Source organism: Podarcis tiliguerta, assembly GCF_965153285.1.
Source record: "Podarcis tiliguerta genome assembly, chromosome: 12".
Lineage (NCBI taxonomy): Eukaryota > Metazoa > Chordata > Lepidosauria > Squamata > Lacertidae > Podarcis > Podarcis tiliguerta.
In genome coordinates, this window is record NC_139545.1 from 48,978,165 (window position 1) to 48,994,089 (window position 15,925).

A 15,925-nucleotide genomic window follows, 5' to 3' on the forward strand; every position below is an offset into this window, starting at 1 on the left:
TGGTGTGAAACTTTAACATGAAGCCCTTCAACCTGTAGAAGTGCAGCAGCAAATTTGGGATACTGATGAAATAAGGATAATTAAATTAAAAGTTGCTTTATCACTATTTGTGTTTCAGTACCAAAACTAACTTTAGAAGAACTTGTGGACATAGAAATGTTAAATCTGAACTTAGCTTTCTTTTGTAACATTTAAATTAAAGTCGCAGGCAAAATTATTTTGAAGTAGTTTTTTATGCTTTTGAAACAATATCTATGTGTCTAGTTTATTAATTTTGTGGCCCTTGTCAGTATTAGTCATAACTAAATGGTGACATTTCTGTTTTTAAAACTGTCATTATAAATGATTTAAAAGATAAAACATATTGTTATAGGCATAGTCAGAATTAAGGTACAGTGGTACCTCTACTTACAAATGTGATCAGTTTCGGGGTGCCATTTGCACCCCGAAATGAAGTAGTGCCGCTTCTGCACATGCGTGAAGCATGCAGATTGCTTCTGCACGTGTGCATGAAGTGAACCCGAAAGTGTTTACTTCCGGGTTTGCCGCGTTCGTAACCTGAAAAGCTGCAACGTGAAGTAAACGGTATGACTATATCAATAAATACGGAGGGTAGCATATGTTTCCACCTGCAATGTTTTTGAATACAAACAGAAAAACAGATTATGTGCATAGGACAATGCTGTGCCAGATTCTCCTAACACTTAAAAGTATTGTCTTTAATCAACTTACTCTCTTTTGTCAAACAGAAATCAAGGAACAATCTGCAGAAGAGGATGCCCAAACTGAAGTGCATGGTGACAAGAAGCTAACGCCAGTTCTTCAGCGCTCAGTGTCTGTGGAATCTGCAAGCTCCATTGCCTCTGTTGGTGTTGAAGCAAAAACCAGGTTAGAAAGAGAAACAGGCAGATGCTGAGTCAGTGGTGGGGGAAGGGCTGGGATCTGAACAAACAACACAGAAAATGCTGAGACTTATTCTTTGGCGATCATGCGTAGCCAAGTAAGATTGTCTTCCATGAGCACAGTCTTAACAGTGAATCCGTAAGTGACTATGGAGGCCAATTCTGGATCCACACATCCTTCCACAGTGGGGACATAGATTTATGGGCGGGAGTTGATCACAGCGACGGTTTGTCAAATGTGCCTTCCTCTTAGTACATTTCTCCCTTTCATCCTGAGTTTGAGCAATCTTCAAAGTCTGTGACACCTTTGGTAAAGGCTGTTCTCCAATTGAAGTGCTCGCAGGCCAGTCTTTCCCAGTTGTCGGTGTTTATACTACATTTTTTTGGATTTGCCTTGAGAGAGTCTGGGACTACCCTCTTTCAGCATCATTCTATTTTGTGGCATTAGGCTGTTCTGGCAACTGCTGTATTTGAGATGGATGACATAGTATGTAGGGGGAGCAGGAGTGGAAAAGCATGTTTGCTAAATGTTGTCATGTATCAACCAAGATATTGATGCAGCAGATTAAAATACTCCTGGAAATTTGTGTGTGGATTTAATAAAACAAAATACAAATCCTTTATTTTAAGAACATTGGAAGGTGCCTTATATCAGAGCCAATTTTCTTTCCATCTAGCCCAGAATTGTCTACTCTGACTAGCAGCATCATTTCCTTCTTGTTGCAAGCCTAAACCTGCTTCATTACAAACATATAAATTAATGCTGAGTATTAAAATTCACACACTCTATTTGTCATTTATCTGATTACACTTCGGTCGCGACTATACCAGTAATGGAGTGAGTTGTCCAAAAAGTACATACACATCTTGACTCTCAATAGAAATTCAGCTATCCATCAGTCATTTGGAAAATTGCCATAGCAGTTAACCTGATGGCAGTGCTCCACAGTGTAGGAAATGTAAATATCTTGAAGGTGTTTGATGCATTTAAATACAATAACTGCACTTGGATAAAGATTAATTGGACATTTTTCAAGTGTGGACTTTTGTCCCTTTATCTTCCTATGTGGCCACATGAGAATAGGAAATTTGAGAATTTGAGTTACGTTATGTGATAGAGTGGTGCAAGTATGCAGATATTGATTATTCAGTGGGTTTTCAGTACCGTATTAAGAGGAGCAAAGGTGTTTTTTATTATGTATTTTGTGGTTTTAATAATCTAATTTTATGTTGTGAACCACCATGAGATCTATGGATGAAAGGCAATATACAAATTTTAATAATAACAACAACAATAAATTACTGTACTGTGGTGCCTTTTGCTCAAGCTCCGCTTCCTGAGGCTACTAATGTTGGTTTTTATCTTATCTGAATACAGTTATACCTTGGTACTTGTACACCTTGGTACCTGTACATTTTGGCTCCCAAACGCTGCAAACCCGGAAGTGAGTGTTCCGGTTTGCAAACGTTTTTTGGAAGCCGAACTTCTGTGGCTTCCAACTGAATGCAGGAAGCTCCTGCAGCCAATTGAAACCCATTGGAAAGCCAATTGAAAGAACATTAAAGAAACTATGTAAGACAATCAGAATAATAGACTTCCAAAGTTTGTTTCACAAGTTACCAAAGTTTATCCAGCAGTAGTGCATTTACTGGAGTTGTTACTTTCAGTTAAGGTAGGATTTAATTTTTAATATCTATTTATCACTGTCTAAAGCTTTAAAGACTACTAAAATGTAGTAATAATAGCCCCATCATTCTTATTTCAGTAAAATGCAAAATGATGAACAGATGACATGTTAACTATTGCTCAATGGCACTTTATAAAATATTACTCTGTTCTGAAAGCCTAAAGATTGCATAACTTCTGAAGGTGAAAACTGGGATATGGAAGAACTTATTAAATACATCAATCAATTAAATTCTTCCTTTGCCTGTTCACACTAGACTGGAAGACATTCTTAAGGTGTTTATGATACTTAAAGGCTAAGGCTATGTTCTTTTACAAAATTACTAGGGAATAACTTTTATTGAAATCAATAAGAGTAGCAACATGAGAATGGGACTTTTCAGTGGTGACTCCCCACTTGTGAAATGCTTCACTGAGGGAGACTAGCCTGGCACCATCCTTATCTATTTTTAGGTGCCAGGTAAAAGATTTCCAGTTTACCAGGACTTTTTGTCCTTAATTTCAAAACAGCTTTTGACATCTCTGTTTTTGCTTTCTTACTCTCTAGCAGTGAACAGCTCTGCGCCTTTTGTTATTGTGGGGAACGAAGCTCATTGGGACAAGGAGAACTTAAGCGGTTTAGTCCAACACCAGGGTTTATCGCTCCATGGAGCAGCCAGTCTTTAAATAAGAGTGAAACTGGTGTCAGCAATGACGGCATTTGTGAGAGTACTCCAAGGCAGAATTCAGTCCTACGCAAATCAAGAGGACAAAAGAAGTAAGTTTTTTTATGCTTACCAAAATATATACTATTTCAGTTCATGTTCTAGTCATCTGATTTGTAAGTAAATGTGCAGTAAGACAACATGCAGTTAGGGTTGCCATACATCCATATTTTATTTTTTTGCACTTTGCCTAAATTTAGGGCTGCTCAACAACTTTGCGATTTTTCTATTAAAAAACGCCAACAACTTTTGGGGTGTCTTGGCAACCCTAGCCTAAGTAGGTGCTGAAAATGAAAAAAACATATTTATGACATAAAATATAAGAGGCCTTTGTCAATAGAAAGTGTTTCAGTAGCAGCAAAACACATGGACAATTCTATTTAAACAAGGTCAGTTAGATACTAAGGTGACAAAAGCCAGTGTGAAACAGTGGCTAACCCAGGGCAGGCTACCATGTAACTTCAGATGTTACTATACTCTAACTCCCATTGGCTCCAGCATGGATCATGGTCAGGGATGTTGGGGTCCACAGATTAGCCAACCCTGGCCTATGGTGTTAGATTTTGATGAAGGAATCCAGGTTCAGTTCCTTGGTCAGTATTAAATTTCTGTCCTGCCCCTCCTCCCGAGGATGCACAGGGCAGCTAACGGGGTTTCAAAAAGTACAACCACATTACAATCATAATTAAAACACTAACTAATATATATATATATAAAGATGTAATGCAGTTGATGGCAATAAGACCTAAGCAAATAACTTCCTCACTACGTGCCAAAACTCAAGTGAACAGATATGTCTTTGATTGATGTTATGAAGCAATCTGAGTTGGGGGACAACCAAACTTCTCCAGAGTAGAAACTTCATATATAGGTGGCTCTGCTTCATGTCACAACCCAATGGGCAAATACTAGTAACTGGATCATGAGCAGGGCCTCCCCTTCAGATCTTAAAGTAAGGGTCTGCAGATACTTGGGCCTCAAGCCATTTAGAACTTTGCATACTCGTACCAGCACCTTGAATTGGTAGCCCCCCCTGTCTTTTCCACCTGCTCTCTGCCAACACTGTTAGTGCTGTAGTTCATAGCACTAGGGATCTGTCTTTGGTTTGTGAGTTGGGGGGGGGGGGGGACTTGCCTGATGCCCTATTCACTGAGGCCTTTGGTAGCTAAGTTGACTTCTGTGGTGGTGGCCATCTTTTTAGGATGGATAGGATTTGTCATTATTATTTTCCTGGTTGGGCATTTTAGGTATTTTGTGTTTTATGTTGCTTTAAATATTCTGGTTTAAGATGTTATTTTATCTTGTTATGCTGCTTTGATACCTTTCGTATAAAGCAACTCACAAATGTTATAGCCAATCATCATCATCATGCTGGGTCAGACCAGCGATTCTTCAGCATTTTGGACCAGAGATATGCTGGTCCAGCTCTACTGGAGATTTCGGAGGTCAATCTAGGGTCCTTCTGCATTCAAAGCAGATGCTCTGTCACTGAGCTATGAGTCTTCAGTACTATATACTGATGAAATATACCGTATTTTTTGCTCTATAAGACTCACTTTTTCCCTCCTAAAAAGTAAGGGGAAATGTGTGTGCGTCTTATGGAGCGAACGCAGGCTGCACAGCTATCCCAGAAGCCAGAACAGCAAGAGGGATTGCTGCTTTCACTGCGCAGCGATCCCTCTTGCTGTTCTGGCTTCTGAGATTCAGAATATTTTTTTTCTTGTTTTCCTCCTCCAAAAACTAGGTGCGTCTTGTGGTCTGGTGCGTCTTATAGAGCGAAAAATATGGTAGTTTTTCATCAGTATGTAGTACTGCAGATTTTTTAAATATAGTTAGGAGTTCCAATTTATTTCACTTTTATCCACAGCAAGCTGCTCCTTAAGGGGCTGCTTTGCTGCTCTTTGGATTCTGTGGTGCTGGCTGATTAGTAGTTGCTTTTGTAGCCTATGGGAAAGTTCAAAATTAATTTAGCTTGGAACAACTAGCCAGCTCTGTCCCCTGAGGATGGTGATGTAATCATACCCAAGTGCCATGCTGGCTGCTATCCAAGTTTAGGTACTAAAGCGATTGTTGTGTTGGAGTTCTCTGATTGGTGGCTAACCCTGGACAGCTGCCAATAGAATGAAGCAGTAAAGTGGGAAATGAAACAATAACAAAATGAAGCAGCCTTTTAAAGGGACTTAAGGTGGACCATTTTAATGAGAATTTGGATGGTCAAAACTTACAAGTGTATTAACTTATTTGTATTTGCATGGTTATGCTTTCTTTTACTTTCACCTGTGGGTATCAGCTTTAGCTCTGCCAGTCTGAATGCTCATTCTTCTATATATATAAATTACTTGGTTGTCCACACATTAATAATTTTCAGTTTGACATCAGTGAAACACAAATGCACATTTAACATATATGAAGCTGGTATGCTGAGTCAGACCATTGGTTCATCCTACCCAGCACTGTTTACTCTGGCAGTAGATTTGTATAACTTCTTCTCCCAACTCATGCCACCCCAGTAACAGTGTCTTTTAATTGTGCCTTAGATTCTGAATAACATAATATTTCATTAGATAGTAGAGACTATTTGCTCAAGATACAATAAAAGTATAAACTGATCCAATAAAATATTGAAGCAGGATTTACTATGATCTGTGAGTTAGCAACGTGAGCCCAATGCACAATAAAGAAGCAAGTTAATCTAGAGTATACTCATTTCCTAGGCTGATACACTTGTGTCAGATACCTGAAAACCTGCAAATATGTATTTATTTATTTTTCCATATAGTTTAAATGTAATTTGTATCTAGTATGTAAATCCATGTTATGTTAATTGCAATCATTTAACCAAATCTTGTATTCCACACAGAGAGAAGTCTCATCAGAGCATAACATCTTGTAGAAGTATAAGCACTCAAACTACTCCTGATGATCAGGTAGTCAAATTCTGGGATGAACTCAAAATGGTTGGCTTACCAGATGACATTGATGTCCAAGCCTTATTTGAGCCAACAGGTAGTGTACTACTAGAATATAGGTCCATTCAATATATTGTATATTTTACTTATCCTTCAAATTGAATGAAGTTGTTTCTTTGAAAATATCTCCTTCCCGCTCCTTTTAAAAGGAGAAAATATAGGGGAAATGTTATTATTACCACTGCAGATTTACTGGTAAATGTAATTCCCATTCTATCATAACATCAATAGTGAATTAGCTGAACAAATACTAAATTATTTCAGTGGGTGTATATTTCATAGAATCGTAGGGTTGTAGAGTTGGAAAGGACCCCAGGGTCATCTAGTCCAACCCCCTGCAATGCAGGAATCGATGTCTACCTTTAAGTTCTAATGTTCTTTAAAAAAAAAAAAAGAACATTCTTTCAGTCTAAGGATAAAATTATGTCCTTAGAGAGAGAGAGAATACTTATTTCCCTACTTTGCTATAAGTGGTTGTGGATCAAACTTAAAGTTATTTGAAAGACCTGGAATTCTTAACAAATTAAAAATGATAATTTCCTTCTCCAGACATTATGTCGGTTTAGCATTGGGGTCAGCAAACTTTTTCAGCAGGGGCATGTCCACTATCCCTCAGACCTTGTGGGGGGCCGGACTATATTTTGAAAAGAAAACAAAATTGAACAAATTCCCATGCCCCACAAATAACCCAGAGATGCATTTTAAATAAAAGGGCACATTCTACTCCTGTAAAAACACGCTGATTCCCGGATTTAGAAGGTGATTGGGCCGGATCCGGCCCCCGGGCCTTAGTTTGCCTACCCATGTTTTAGCAGATGCTATCTATACATTTTCCCTTTTGCTGTTCTGCAGCAAAAAGCTATAAAACTAATCCATTCATTTGCTGATCATCATATGTTAGGTTACTGCTGGGCTCATCACCGCTGTGCGGAATGGTCACTTGGAATTTGCCAGACTGAAGAGCATCTACCAGTGAGTGTGGACAAAGCTGTTGTCTCAGGGAGCACAAAAGTGAGTTCAAAGTAATTAAGATTCCATCTCTCTTAAATCATTTAAAATAATCATTCTATTATAGAATGTTACAATTGCAGAAAAAGCATCCCTAATGGAGTATTGATTATTTGATTATTTGAAAATATGTTTTCCTATTTCTGAAGTGTGTCACTTTCAAATATTAATTTGGGTGGTAGAGCCAATGAAGAGAGAAAAGGAGTATTGTGTTTGTTCTACTAGCAAACCCAGCTGGCAAGTTCTTCTGTCGATCAAATATTCAAAAAAAAGGTGGAGTTAGCTGGTGCTTGATTCACTTCTACTGCTGATCTAAATGGCACTATTTCTGTTCCCAGTAAATGCAACTATGTCACTCTGCTCGTATATCAGTATCAAACATGGTTTATTGTCACAAGAATGAGCCTGTGCAAGCCTTGACATCAAATGCTTTCTCCTCACCTTTATTCTTCTGGCATGGTCACAGGGAAGAATTTGAAGCTTTTGCTATGATTGTTTTTATTAACCATCGTTCATTTTTATTTTTGAACTCTAAACTGTGGTTGATCTTAACTATTGTTTGTTGAAACAAGCCCATTTCATGACCCATGGCTTGAAGCTGGCATGCTTAAGATAAGCCAGCATTTGTCAGGTTTGGATCACATGACAAGCTACACTTACCGTATTTTTTGCTCTATAAGACCTACTTTTTCCCTCCTAAAAAGTAAGGGGAAATGTGTGTGCATCTTATGGAGTGAATGCAGGCTGCGCAGCTATCCCAGAAGCCAGAACAGCAAGAGGGATCACTGCTTTCGCTGCGCAGCGATCCCTCTTGCTGTTCTGGCTTCTGGGATTCAGAATATTTTTTTTCTTGTTTTCCTCCTCCAAAAACTAGGTGCGTCTTATGATCTGGTGCGTCTTATAGAGCGAAAAATACGGTAATCTAAAATCAAAGCAAAATCTTTTGAACCTGTTACAGTTATGCCAGCAGAATGAGTATGCAGGCCCAAGACCCATGCAGGCTTTTACCCATGGTTTGTGTTATCCTTCAGATGAAGCCTATGTGTCCCCAAGGTGAGACAACCATGTAGTAATTCCCCATATTTCCTCCTATCAGAGCTTCAAAAAGGCACAACTTCAGGTTGAGTCCTCCAGGTGTTTTCTGCATTTTAAAGTACCCAGAGATTTTGATCCAGCAGATTCACTGTCTTGAAACATTGTATTTATATTGTAAATTGTATTGTAACATTGTATTTGGTTTTCAGTAAGTGTGAATTGTGAAGTGTGAAGTGATTTTACCCAAAAAAAAACCTTTTTTAAGTTGGAGCAAAGAAGTCTATGGTGAGATATGATGAAGATTTTCTAGGGTAAATAAGGAAAAATATCTTTATGAACAAATTTTATATTATTTGTGCATACTGTGTCTTCACAATTATACTGATAGGAAGAGTACAATAAGGCTTGTTTGTGAATCATTTTTTGAGATGCAGTGGAACCTCGAGTTGCGGACGTAATCTGTCCCAGAGGCACGTCCACAACTCAAAGCATTCATACCCAGAAGTGCTTTTCTGCGTGATTTAGTGCTTCTGCGCATGCGCGAGCGGTGAAACCCGGAAGTAACCGTACCGGTACTTCCGGGTTGCCGCATGACGCAACTTGAAAAGACGTAACTTGAAGCAGATGCAACATGAGGTATGACTGTATTTGAAACACTTTTTCACAAGTTGTTCTATTTTCTGACTCTAGACATTCCCCTTCCTCCAAAAACATCCCAATTGGTTTTTTACTGTGGTTTGGAATCTTACTGTTCTGATGACGGTATTGTGGATTTTATATGTGTACAGATAACTGTACTTAAAGGTTTTGATAAGTAGTAAAAGTAGTGCATAGGTTGTTTGAACTTGGCTAATTTTTCATATTTATTTTTGTCTTGCATGGTAAGCCATGAATGCTTAACCCTAAATATCATATGGCAAGAACATTTCTGTTCTATTTGGAAGGTTTTCCCCATCATTCTCATCAGTTGGAATCCAAAGCGATGGGATTAATCATGGATTAGGAGATTTGGGTGCTCTTCTGTTTTTGGGACCACTGATTCTGATTGGTGAAGGAACCTCTATGCTCACAGCTGGTGCAGTTCCTCTCAACAAATGTTACTGGAGTGGTGTAGGGCTTGGGGTGGGGCTTGACTATTTGTGGAAGAATGGAAGCCCTTTTGGGAATATGTGAAAAACATCCTAATCAGATGAAATCACAAGCAGGATTTGAAACATGAGTAGAGGAAGAAAAATGACAATATTTGAAATAAAAGAATATGTTTTAGGTGGAATGTCTATTAGAATGTGGTATGTAGATGGGATGGGATTCAGAACAGCATGGAAGAAAAGGCGGGAAGTCAAAGTTTAAAGTGAAATGTAAAACAAACTTGAAAGCTGGAATTTAAAGATTATAAAGTTTGATATTTAAAAAAGTTTAATAAAAATCAGGTTCCATTCTCTAGTAAAGTATGAGTTGAGGAACATAGTCCTACTTCAAAAAGACATATTGTTTAGTAGTTAACATGCCATGCTTTTTTTATCTAGTGGAATAGCCAGAGTAGTTCACTATAGTAATTTCCTTCAGAGTATTCCACTTTCCCAAGGGACATACTTTGCTTCTCTTGCTAATCAAAATGATTGGCCAACCTACGGTGCTCTGCTGCAGGACAGTTTATGATAACTAAAGATATTGCTGTTTTCTGTTTAGTGTTAAAATGTTAATGAATAGTGTGTGTGTTCCCTCTGAGCAAGTCTGTTAAACTACTTCTGAGACTGGTAAGGTCCTTTACTTCTATGCTTTTTACCAACTGATGCCAATAATTTGGCACATGGCCTGTTCTTTGAAAATGCTTGGTGAAACATCATGTGCATACAGTAAATGAGACTTAATAAGAAAAATGGCATTTCATTTAGTTTAATCAGTTTAGTTTTTAGAGAAAGTCTCAGACAGTCAATAAGGATTGCTTATCCTATTACTTACTCTGGAGAAGTCCCATTGAGAATGCATTGACAGCACTAGCCATCTGTTTAGTGCTGCATGTACAGACCCAATGAATCATTGGGAATTCAACACAGCATTATTCTGCACATAGAGGTTCCATTTCAATAGGTATCCTGATAGCTCTATTGCTGAAAGATGTCTGTCATTGTCATAATCTTCATCATCCATTTTTTTGTAACATACCTACTTTCCATTCTACAAATTCAGTTGAATATTAAAAACACAAATCTTACACATTAACAACTGTTCATAGTTGCTACTGCACATTCAGATATGCTTGAACAATGAAGTACCATTGTAGATTCATTACCCTGACAGGCTTGCCATTGTAGTCTACAAAATATTTTTAGTTATTCCAGGTTGAATTCAAGCCATGTACTTGCTTGCTTGTTTTACAGGTGCTAGCAGTATGGGGTCATTTCATTCTAAGATAGTTTGGCATTGTCAACCAATAAGAAAAAATAGCTTTATTTCCTCCACTGAAGTGCTGCTTCTGATTTCTTAGTAAATTGCCAAGAGAATGTCCTGTAGGAAATATTCTGTGTGAATGCACTCTTGGCAATGAAGTAGGAAACCAGAGGCAGTCTTGTAAGAGTTTTCACTTGCTTTTCTTAACTTCAGTACTATGGAAAAGCGCCCTTTCTTGAACTCTACATTTTGTATGTCAGGGTACTAGAATGAAGGAAGAGAGGTTGTTGCTACAAAGAAATTTCAAAGGAAGTTTGATGCTGAATAAGATCAGAAGTACAATGAATGCTTGGAAGCTTAAATGCTTTGGAAAAAGACAGAATAGACAAGGGCATCCAGAGAGAAACTGACAGAGAAACCACAAAAATACAAATAAAAAAGCTTGAAAGACCCCATCAGAGATGCATAAAAGGACTTACGTTCCTGAAGGGATTTCCACTGTACGCTTCCTTTATGCACTAGCACTTAGCAAAGCTGTTTTCTGTGTGTACCCTGAATTAACATATTATCATTGAGTTTTAAGCATTTTTATTTCTTCTTGCATAAACTGAGTAGGAAGCACTTAAAAAAAAATAATGGCCAAAATAAAGTACGCTTCCTTTAAAATTGCTAGAGGGGATTGAGATTGCTCTTCCTCACCTGGTCTTGTGGTCTTTTAGTTTGTATACTTTTCAGCACAGGTGTTGCATGTATCTACCAATTTTCTTTTAACCAAGCCCAGGATATGCTTCTGAATACCAGTTGTTGAAAACTACAGGAGGGGCGTATGCACTTGTGCTCATATTCTGCTCTTTTGTTTCCCACAAGCATCTGATTGGCCACTGTGAGAACAGATTGCTGGGCAAGGTGGGCTATTGGCCAGATCCAGCTGGCTGCTATTATGATCTTACGATGCTATTTGGATGTGATTTTGTGATAAATTTTGGTGGTGAATTTGGACTGGAGTGCTGGTTCACTCAGAAGTTAATTGATTTGAGCATCTTTGGTGGATTTTTAGTTCATTTAAGGATTAGTATACTACTTTTCAATGTTGTAGTGATGACTTACGGGTACATTTCAACAGGAGTGTTAGGAGTTTTTGACACGATCTACTTAGGTTGTAAATATTTGGTGACCATATGTGACTTGAATATAGAAGACATGTAATATGGCTTCTAGAATATGTTCTTTTAATATTTACATTTATTATGTCTTCTGTGCTCACTGATATTGTTCAGTGATGCATTTAAGAAAATGTTCTTTTGTTATATGCCAAATGGAAATCAACAGCTGGGAAAGCTGATTATTAATGATAAGCAATAAAACTAGCTGTGCATGAAGTTGTGCTGTGCGCACAAATAAATACTGAGAAACTAATTTTATCTTAATTACTTATAGTTACAAACAGTTCTTAATGTTATAACAATAGGAGATTTGGAAGTATTTGGAAGTAGGCAGTGTGTCACTTCTCAATCAGTAGTGAACAGTTGAAGGAAATGGGTTCAAAGAATAATTCCAGCACCTTATAGATTTATATAGGAGGAAAGGATATATAGGTGTGGTGTTGTAAAGTGATTTGAATATAATATGAAGAGATGAGTTTTTAAAAACCCACCTTGGCTGAACTGAGCAACCATAGATGAGCTTTATTATTTCACTTTGGTACTACCTCTTCTGTAGAATATTGGTGCAGTCAAAGTTGCCTACGGTATATTACAGGGTTGTTTCAAGCATGGGACTGCTATTGAATGCATAGGAAAAGCCCTACATAAATACTGACCCTTAACTATAATAATGAAGAAGAAGGTGTAGTATGGTAAGGGAATTGCACATAAACCTGCACTGTATATTTCTGATTGTTCAAAACGGCTTCCAGTAGCTTCTGTGTGTTGATTTGCCTTTCAAAGGCATTGAGTCACAAATGGTATATAGGTAGCATTGTTCCAGTATAGAGGTAACTGGCATGGTATCCTCTGATGTTTTGATCTACAGCTCCCATCATTCCTGATGATTCACGTGAAGCTGGAGCTGATGGGATTTGTAGTCCAAAAATCTTGTGAGCATCATATTGGCTACCCTGTTTGAGTAAGATAAACCTGGGAATCTGCACCCCCCTGCGTCTCAGTGGATCTGCACCCATATTCATATATATTGTTTTGTTTTTCTACATACATCCAATAGTGGCATCCAATAGAAGCCTACACAAAGAACACAGACCTTTGGATCTGTTCTCTTTTTTTTTAGTTACAGCAGCATTCACTGGAGATTTGTGAGCACTGAACAGTTCTTCTATATGCTTGGAACTCATGTCATGTCAGCAAATCAATTACTGAGTTGTTAGAATATTAAAAGGCACTTATTAGGTGGGTTGTGGTAAGAGATGCATTTTTATAATTTTAAGAAAAATAATTGGTTGGAGTGGATTCATGCATCTATTACATCAGGCTGCCTTGGCATCTTGAAAATGTTTGCTCCCTGTCAGATCTGGACTCCTATGATGGATACGTTTTCTGGAAAAGGTCGGCCCTGGCAGCAGTGTTCACTCATCTGAAAAACAAAAAGGTCAAAGTACTTGGGTGGCAGGTAAAGTAAAGCTAGAAGGCGGGCGTTGCATACTAGTAGAAGGGCCTCATAATCAGAGTCTCTTAATTTTATTTGGACCTGTTCCGTGCATTAACATTGGCAGTTCATTTATTTTGTCCGCTGCAAAAATGTCAACCTTATTAAGCACTATGTGGTTATTTGGTATTCTATCCACTTCATTTCACTTTTTTAATTGGACAAAATCAAGGTTGTGGTATTACTACCTCCTTTCATCACGGGTCCTAGCATTAAATTGCTGACCACTGCTGAAGTATCTGGAATCTGACATATGCCTAAAATAATTAAGCAGCATAGCCTTTCGAAAATAGAAGGCAAGTGGTTTTGTTTTGCTCACATCATTGTTAACCACTAGAAATTAATTGAACCTACCTTATCTTTGTTATTTTATGTTAAACTGTATTAATTGCTAATTGCTACTACAAAGTGGCAATCATTTTTAATACAATCATACAATATTTTTCATAGATTTTAAAAATATCAAATAACACGCATAACAAAAAATGTCACACTTATTATCTATCTATCTATATTTATTTATTTATTATTTTCGTTATAGTTGGTTCTATCCTTTCAAGCAAAAAAACTGGTTAAATCAACACAGGCATATCTAACATAATAAGCTTTCCATGTTCCTGATTCATAACGTATTGCACAGCCAAAAGAAAGAAGGGGATGCCATAAAATTTGAGGGAAAGGATGTTGTGCTGTGCCCATGTTGTTGGTTTCACTGCTGACTACACCTCTCAGTAGTTTCTAGTATTAGTCGATATGAGATTTTTCTGAAATCACCAGTAAAGGGTAGGTCTTGGGGACACTGTGCTCCAGTGGTTTTTTTTCTGCCTAGTGAGTTGATTCCAGAAGGTGTTACAAGGGAACCTCTGCCCGGCCCATAGCATTTGTGCACTGGGGTTCTGCAAGATTCCATATCCCATGCTATCTAATGCTGAAATATGTGCTAGGAAGAAATGTAGATGATGCCCAGCTCTGCTTACCTAAACCAGGTAAGGTAGTGAAAATTCTGAACAGGTGCCTTGACTCAGTAATGGGCTGGCCGAGAGCCAGTAACTTGAAGCTAGACCAGATGAGGACTAAGTTGGTGGGTTGCAAAAATTATTGTATTAATTAATATTCAGCATGTTTCTATAGGATTTGACCCTTCTAGTAAGATCAGGTCTGCAGTTTGGGTTTGCTTTTTAGATCCAAATCTGCAGTTGCATGTTCAAGTGGCATCTGTAGCCTAAAAGCACCTTTCATTGGTTAGCTAGCAGGAGCTCTTCTGAATTAACTTGATCTTGCCATAATTACTCTGCTTTAATAACATCAAGGTTTATTGATAATGATTTTTATTTTTCAATTACAATCCAGTAATAGCCTCATTATAACAATACCAGTTTATAATACAATTATTAATACCAATCGTTCAAATACTGAATTTTATAATTTCAATAAAGTGGGCCCCCACGTGCCAGATTTAATGAATGATTATTTAGTTAATTTCTGCATTCCAAAATCTTATTGATTTCCATTCCATTTCAGTCATAATAATAATCCCTTATACAACAACTACAATATTAATAACTTCTATTCGTGTTGACACATTAAATCATTTCTAAAGGTACAAGTGAGGAACTCAAACTATATCCTTGTTCTTCCTGTGTGTGGCAATTATTCTGTCCATGGTGTTTCTTCTTGTCCTTGTAAGATATTATATCTCTCATTCCCCTGGTTGTTGCTGTTATCCATCATGCCTTGGGCGGAGCTGGTATCCCATTGTTCCAGAAATTTCTCCATCACTCCGTCCCATGCTTAATAGTTTTGCAACTTTAACATTAGCTGCAAAAGTCACTCTGTCCCAATAAATAACCTGTTTTCACCATTTTCCCTCTCAGTCTGGGAAGAAGAGTGGTCTGTCGAACTGCAGATGACTCAATAAAGAACCTTATCAGTTCCTTGGCAGACTCCTTTCATCCTTCCTTCCAACTGAAGATATATGAACAGTTATACTGCCAATTAAATTAAATTCCAAGTCCCCTTAGCATTATTGAGTTCGCTCCATAAATAATAAAGGATGGGGAAGAGTCAGCTCTAAGTTTCCATTGTAAACCTTTTGCAAAATAGAGCTTACCTCCCCTTTTCCTTTTTTTACACCCATGGTTCCAGTTGATGTTATATTCCATATTTATAATCCAATTTCTTCCATCCTTGCTTGTACAAATATAATTTGAACTAACATTCAGAGGAGGGTCGCCAAATCATAAATGAAGAAAACTTTAAATAAAGAAATCAGAGGCTGCCCCCCCCCCACCGTCTTTTGCACTGAATGAAGTCTTATCTCAAGTTCAAACCTTAAAGTCCTTGCAGTTGATTTTGTTCTGCGGTTTGTGATCACATCTCTTCTAGCACGTTCCTGTACCTTAGTCCAATTAAGCTCTAATTAACAGGAGAACCTCTGCTTCTTAATGGCGGTGTTGGAGGCTTTTCGGCAGGCGAAGTGCTTTTGCACTCAGCACCTCCCTGCCCCCTGCATTCCATGCCAGAGCCAAAGCCAGGTACCGGGATGAACTGCAAGTGAAGCCCATTCCCCAC

The 15,925-nt window shown here is 38.0% G+C and overlaps 1 protein-coding gene across 16 annotated transcripts in view; it reads left to right on the forward strand.

The window, feature by feature from the left end:
* Positions 1-15,925, forward strand: part of KMT2C (lysine methyltransferase 2C) — a 143,104-nt gene that overhangs the window by 40,059 nt on the left and 87,120 nt on the right. For all 16 annotated transcript variants that reach the window (XM_083405853.1, XM_083405863.1, XM_083405862.1 and 13 more), the window contains exons 3-6: positions 750-888; positions 3,137-3,346; positions 6,154-6,299; positions 7,164-7,273. In XM_083405853.1, the coding sequence (XP_083261979.1) occupies positions 750-888; positions 3,137-3,346; positions 6,154-6,299; positions 7,164-7,273 (605 nt within the window). The remainder of the gene's footprint in view (positions 1-749; positions 889-3,136; positions 3,347-6,153; positions 6,300-7,163; positions 7,274-15,925) is intronic.